The sequence below is a fragment of the Parasteatoda tepidariorum genome, chromosome 10, assembly GCF_043381705.1.
Source record: "Parasteatoda tepidariorum isolate YZ-2023 chromosome 10, CAS_Ptep_4.0, whole genome shotgun sequence".
Taxonomy (NCBI): domain Eukaryota; kingdom Metazoa; phylum Arthropoda; class Arachnida; order Araneae; family Theridiidae; genus Parasteatoda; species Parasteatoda tepidariorum.
The window spans coordinates 84903755-84911058 of NC_092213.1; the positions used below are offsets into that span (position 1 = coordinate 84903755).

General features: G+C 30.0%; 1 protein-coding gene across 1 annotated transcript in view; it reads left to right on the top strand.

Moving 5' to 3' along the window:
* Positions 1 to 7304, top strand: part of RFeS (Rieske iron-sulfur protein) — a 17827-nt gene that overhangs the window by 4428 nt on the left and 6095 nt on the right. The window contains exon 2 of the mRNA XM_016049669.3: positions 2024 to 2167. Coding sequence (XP_015905155.1) covers positions 2024 to 2167 — 144 coding nt within the window. The remainder of the gene's footprint in view (positions 1 to 2023; positions 2168 to 7304) is intronic.

Sequence of the window (7304 nt, forward strand, 5' to 3'; positions counted from 1 at the left end):
TACCCCATCTGTAGGGGGCAACATTTGATATAGTTTCCTATAATCAATTATAATGTTTACAGTAGATGTGAAACAATTAAATAAAAGCTTACACTATTTTTATATCAAAGAAAAAGAAAGTAACTCAAAATATTTATTATTAAGAGAAGAAGGGGGATCTTTGCAGGAATGTGCACATTTTGAAACCCATCTTTGAAATGGAAAATACAGAGAGCAGTTTAAAAGATACTTATTTTGTTAGATTAAACAAAAAACTATTATTAACTAAATGTAGTTATACTTTAGTAAAGTGTACAAGCATTCTTGTCCATGTCTCAAATTTAAAAAAAAATAATTTTTTAAAAATAAAACTTAGGTGATCATTATTTACCCCAGAAATAGAGTGATCGTGAATTACCCCAGGTCACCCTATATTTATATTTAAAAACAATTTTTTTTAAAAATAGATGTCTTTTTTATCATCCTGTGATGTAGAAATTATAAAATTTTTTTAAAAAAATATTGTGAAATATAAAAGGTTAATTTTTAAACAAATTTAGTATTTTTTTAAAAAAAATTATTATTTTTTAATACTGCATTATTTATCCTTATGCAAAAATATTATTTATCAGTATTAATAGCATATTTATATTTAAAGGATTAGGTATTCACTTTTGTTGCTCAATGAATTATGGAAGTTCATTAATTATAAACATTTTCCTATTATATTATATTATTTTCTTTTGATAAGTTAAAGTAAATTGCATAAAAAATATCAAATATTTATTGATACATGTAATTATTATGTGTACAATGGTTACACCTATACAATTTTTACCTTAGTTCAAGGTTTTGGACAGTTTTACCCAGTTTAGGACAGTTTTATCCAGTTTAGGACAGTTTTACCCAGTTTAAGACAGTAAAACCCACATGTCCTGTCCAAAACCAGTTAAAGACGTCCAAAACCCCAACCCTGTTGCGTACAAATAAAAATTTGTAATCTTTAGCTGATGAGCAATCCTCAACATCAGATATGGAAACACTTCCCGACTCTCAGATAATTTTTCCTGAATTTCTGTTATTCCACTTTTTAAGCCTGTCTAACCTGCCATTCGAGCACATACAAGTAGTTTCTATAGATGGTTTTAGAAATCTCCATATGTATTTATTTTGAAGTAGAAATTTCAAAATTATTACAAAGAAAATGGGGGGGGGAATCAGTCAAAGACAGGAAAAAGTTCGTTATATCCAACTTCCTCACTTTTTTGGTTCACTATATCCACTAATAATAGCATTATAGGTGTATACCAAGGCACAGGACCGAGCCTTTCTTTCACCATATCCGGGAGTTCACTATAGCGGGGTTTGACTGTATATTTATTTACTTGAAGGAATCCACTAATGAGGAGGAATAATGCCTTTTTTCCCCTATCAACAGTAGTTAAAAGAAAAATAGTGATTGGTAATTAAACATTTTTGCCAATTTTTGGAAATTTCCGTGATCTGAATCACTTCAGATCTTCCAGGAATCATTTATTTGAATCACATTATTTAAATCAGTGATTTGAATAATTTCATACGCAAAGTGTTCCAAATCACATGATCTGAATCTAGATCAATTGATTCGAATCACAAATGGTGACCCAAAACGCATGATTTGAATCGCTTGAATTAAATCCTTGATCTGAATCACGTGATTTGAATCGCTGACACGAATCACTTGATTCGAATTTTTACCCAAATAACATGATTTGAATCAGTGCACCGAAACACATGATTTGAATTAATTGATTATCACTGATCTAAATTATTTGATTCTAACCAGAAATACGAATCGCAGGATTCGAACCTATTAGATTTGTTTCAATCAATCATCGTGATCATCGAGTTAAATCATTGTGAGAAGTGAAAACCTCTATACCAGTTTGACGAATGATTCGTTAAATCAATATTTTGCAATACATCTATGTATCTCTTAGTTATGATTAACAATTTGTCTTAGTAGTTAGAATACAATTTATTTATAGTCTGATATTTGTTTTAGTGCTCGGACAAGTTCGATTGGCTCACACAGACATACAGGTTCCAAACTTTGATTATTACCGGAAGGATGAGCTGAAAGACCCTACTTCATCTTCACGAGATTCTGAAGATGCTCGAAAACTTCAATCATATGTTGCATTGACAGGTTTGTTTCTGTTTATCCTACTATAATATTTTATTGATTAACATAGTTGCCACTACACAGTCATCTAAAATAACAGGTAAAAAGCAAGAAATTTTGAAATTTTCTTTACATACTGTTTAATTTATTTCTTATTTTTGTCTTTAAAAAATGCAAACATTTCAAAGCACAATCTATGGGATATTTAAAGATGATAGTTCAGCTGTATTATATTATTTAATATATTATAGCATTATTTGTTTTATGTTGAGCTGTTCTTTTTTTCTCTTAAGTTTTCCCAGCTACTTAAACTAGCATCGTTATCCTAATATAGCTCAGTAGAGTGCAGTAAATGGGTGTTTCCTCTTAATTTATTGTGTATAACGTATGCAGGGAAAACACGGGGATTTTTTTCTTCGAGATAATTACTGTAGTTGATAGTTTAGCTGTTTCCACCTTTAGTTGTTTTATCTTTGCTTATTTATTTATTTTATGCTGTTTCAAACGCATGTTACGAATTAGAGGTATCATTTTAACTGCTCTGCAGTGCGTGAGGCACTAGACCATTCAAATTATGGAACCCTTAGATTAAATATTTTTTTTTGTATATTTTTTATTTATTCAAATATACAGAGCTCATTCTAGGCAGGGTAAGCAGGGCGCAGCACCCTGCTGCCCTTTTAGACAAAATAATCCACCCTGTTGCCCCTAAAGTATTAGACCCTGATGTAATAGACTCCATACCCTTTCTTTCCTCAAACCTTCTTTATTTCTTCCCCAAACTCTTCAATAGATTTCTTAAACTTTTGTTATTTTCAACTCTTTTTATTTAGTTTGTCGTTGCTGTCAATACATAGATTTATATGGGGAAGGAAAAATAGCCATCACACCCCCTTGTTGCACTTGTCTTTGAAAGTTTGCAGTTACTTCCACTATCATTAAATCATAATTATTATTAATCATTTTAATTATTAAATCATAACTACAGACACTTAAAAACATACATTTATTATTTTATTAATATATGCATGCATTTTAAATAAATTACTAAGCTAATTAGCTCATTAACTCGATATATATGTTAATTTATTAATAAAAATTAGTAATTAATATGATTGCTTTGCTACTTTTAGTAAAGTAAAGAAAAAAAAATCTTTTACTAATTGGCAATGTTTTTTAATAGAACGTGTAAAGCCCATAGAAAGAAATTATTGCCTTTTTAGAATAATAATGCTCTTTTTTTAAACTTTTGCACCCTGCCCTTTTTTCTGCCTAGAATGAGCTCTGAAATATAAAAGTATTTATATATCTTTTCATTTAAGAAAGCATATTAAAAATAAAAATAAATAATAATAAATTGAATTTTACTTTATTTTGTTAAATTAGAACTAAAAAATAATCATTACATTTTATAATCATAACATACATATTTGAAATTGATTTTTTTTTTTAAATCATTGTTTTTCTTAATTTTTTTACATTTATTTTCAAAAAATTCATTTTAAGGGGACATCTAATCATTGGGGGCCCCAGGCCAAGGCCTAGTCTGGCCTAATGGGTAATCCGGCACTGTTGCTCTGTTCATAATAATTCTGTCCGAAATCCACCTCGTTTTCTGGCCATTTTCATGTAATTTTTCAAATTGAAATGTTATTTGATGTTATCACTTCTGGAAGCGTGTGAGGAAAAAAAAAAGCATTTTGTTTTAAAAATCTTGATTTTTCAGGACTGTTTTTTTAAATTTTTTTTTTTTATTTGTGTAGACATCCTGAACTTCAGCTAAGTCCCTCACTATAATTTTAAAGTAAGCTTGAAACAAAGATTAAATTTTTTGCAACTCTATAAGTTGGCAGTATGATCTCCATTGTAAAAGTTACAAGCTAATTAAGTGAGCTTGTTAATGCTTTTATTTTCTTATTAAAACAAAATTACAGCATGTTCGTTTTCCTTTATGATGAAATTCTAAAACTTAAAACACAAACACAAGGTCCTGGAGCAGTGTGTTTCTTATGTCATTTAAATGGCTCTTTGCATATGACTTTTTCCTACTTAATCATAATAATAATATGAATAGATTTCTTAATAATTGTGGGAAATATACTGTAGAAGTAGTAGAAAAATTTTGAGAAAAGAACTTTTGTTTGGGATCAAAATCTATTTTTTAAGCTATTTCAAGACTCATGGAACTTGAATCATAGCTACCGACTCTACTGGATTTTGCCAGTTTCTCCTGGTCTACTGGTTTAACTAAAATTCTCTTTGTTTCTGTACATTTTAGAAAATTTCCTAAAATTGAATAAGTTTTCTAAGAAAAAAAATCCGTACTGAAATAGAATTTTTGTACAGATTATTTCTTGAATATTTAAATAATTGTAACTAATACATAATGAAGCTATCCTCATATATAGAAATCAGTTTAAGACTTTTTTTTTTGTTCAAAAATGTTCAGTTTATTTCTATTCAGAGCTGTTTTTAAATTAATTTAAAATAATCTTAACAATCTTTGATGAATTAAATGCCTATTAATGTTCGAAATTGTGAGTGAACATAATACATAACATTTCAAGTATGTTTAATGCCAATCATAACTGGAAAATAGTGCAGTGTTTCTATTTTGATTGCAAAAAGCATCTAAAATTCCCTATGTGTGAAATATTTAGTACATTATGCAACACTTATCATGAAATTTATATTTCGTAAAATCTACTGGATTTTTTTCCTATCCGTGTTGAAAGCTATGTTTAAAAAAGATTTCCTATGATAAAACAGTTTTGATATTCTGTACTTGATATTTAAAACACTGTTTTGTTAAAGCTCTAAAAAATATTCTACCAAGAAGTGATTAAAAAGAATTTATTGTATTAGAGAAGAAGAGTGCAAGATCATCAAGTTCTTTATGGTATGAATATAGATGAATTCCAATTCAAGCTCGCTGCAAAAGATTAATGTGTTCACAACTCTGGAGAACTACTGATAGCATCTTATAATGACTTTCTGCTGCTCAAAATTTTTCTAGACTATTCAGCTCTAAATAAAAGATTTTCAGAAGCTACACCTCCGAAACAAACCTATGTCTGAAGATCTTATAGCATTAGCTATACAGTGTAACGTTCCTTTTCCGGAAGGGTCGATTTCCGGGACACTTTTTAACAATCAAAATAAATAAACAATCCTTCATCTCCCGCTCTCTAAGAAAAAAAAAGAAAGATGTATTTTGACACGTTTTCCCCTTTCCTAGCTTTTAGTGATTTATGCATTGAACCCATAAATCAACAGAAAGGGGAACAGAAGATCTACTAAGACCATAACATTAGTGATACTCCTCCTCTGAAATGCAGGAAAGGGGGGAGATTTGTTTTCAAAGGAGCACAACTAAGTCCTCTCCCCCCCCTTCTTTCCTATGCAGCTGACTAGTAAAAGAGGCATTTCCTGAAACCTTTTTATTAGAGTGTTAGGGGAAGAAGAAATACTGTGAAAAAGGGTAAACACAGCAAACTTTAAAGTGGATGGTAATCACTTTCAGTCACACAAGAAAAAATGAAGGGAACCCAATCAGCATGCCTGGCCTTTATGATTGATTGATAGCCAATGATGAGAGAGAAAATAAGAATATGTCACTTACCCGCCCTCAACTTAAATGACAAGTAAGGAGGAAATAAATTTTTCTTCTCCACCTTAATGAATAACAGGAATTTCCCCTTGCTTGAATCGTTCTACTTCAAAATGGCGGAGAAAGCAATTAATATTTTCATAACTGTCACATTTTTTTCTTTTTTCTATATTTATTTTTATAATAGCAATAATTTTTTTTGTAATATTTAGTTTTTGATTGATTAGATATCATTGTAATACTAAAACATTATTGCCCAAAAAGTAATGTTTATTTATTTTTTGCTTCTTAGATTCAGATCGTTTTAAGCTTTGTTTACCTTGGGGGTCTATTATACGGAAAAATCTAATATCCGGACTTTCAGAAGTCCCATCGATTCTGGATGCGCGACTTTCCACTGTATTTGATGCTTTTCCCTGGGGCAGAATTTTTTCGGGCTTTCTGCGACAAACTTCCCTAGCACTAATATTTTGCTTTAAGATACTTTTAATTATAACAATTACTATTTTAAAGTAACAGAAATGTTGTGTTTACAGAAGAAAGTATAGAATAAAAAATTTTTAATTGTAAAAGTAATATTTTTTAAAATTCCAACATTATAGGTGATATTCTTGCATTTTGTTGGTGGAAGAATTCAATTTTTGAATTTTTTTATATCATTAATCTGAAATTCTAGATGAAGTCAATTATTATCTTCCTTCTTTTAAAAATCTCAAATGAGAATAGAAAAATCATAATTATTTCTTTCCTCTCTGGTGTGCAGTAAAGAAATCTTTGGGGGAAAAAATGTTTAATCAAAAACTGTAACATTCTTCGACAGTGTCGCCGTGTCGCAGCAATTCTGCCACGGGGATGCCTTTTACGAAATTACTTAGGGCTATGAAAGAAGTAAAAATAATCCTCTTAAGTATACTACCCTTATATTTATATCTTACAGAAAAAAAAATATCAATTGTTTACATAAAATAAGACTTCAATGTGAAATCTTTGAAGTTGATGCAATTGTATAGAATAATACAGGATTTGAATGAAGCTTCCGAAACTGTAAAATCTATTGCAGTTATAAATGATACTGCACTTACTTAAGAGTTCAATTCGTAATTCATGTGGTTAAAAAACACTGACGACAAACATGCACTGTTGACCCTAGATGGAAGAAAATACAGTCGAACCCCGCTATAGTGAACCTGGGATATAGTGAACACTCGGATGTAGTGAACTTTTTTAGCGGTCCCGTCCGTATTCCTATTTAAATAATGTTATTTTTAACGCTTATAGTGAACAGCTTAGAACTTGGAAACTCGGTTATAGTGGACTCAAATTTCATTTCTTTAAATATCTTTTTCAGTCCTCCATCTTTAAACTTGTAGGTGTTGGGACTGAAAATGAATGCATTCCTATAAAATGTGTCATATTACTCTCCTTTATGCTTATCACTTTTAACTATACTGTAATAAATGTCAAACAGATCATTTATCTTATACTCCCCCCTCCCTGACAAGCCTCGCTTTATCTCTTTTCCCCAAGCTTGCTCTACAACTAGTTAACTTG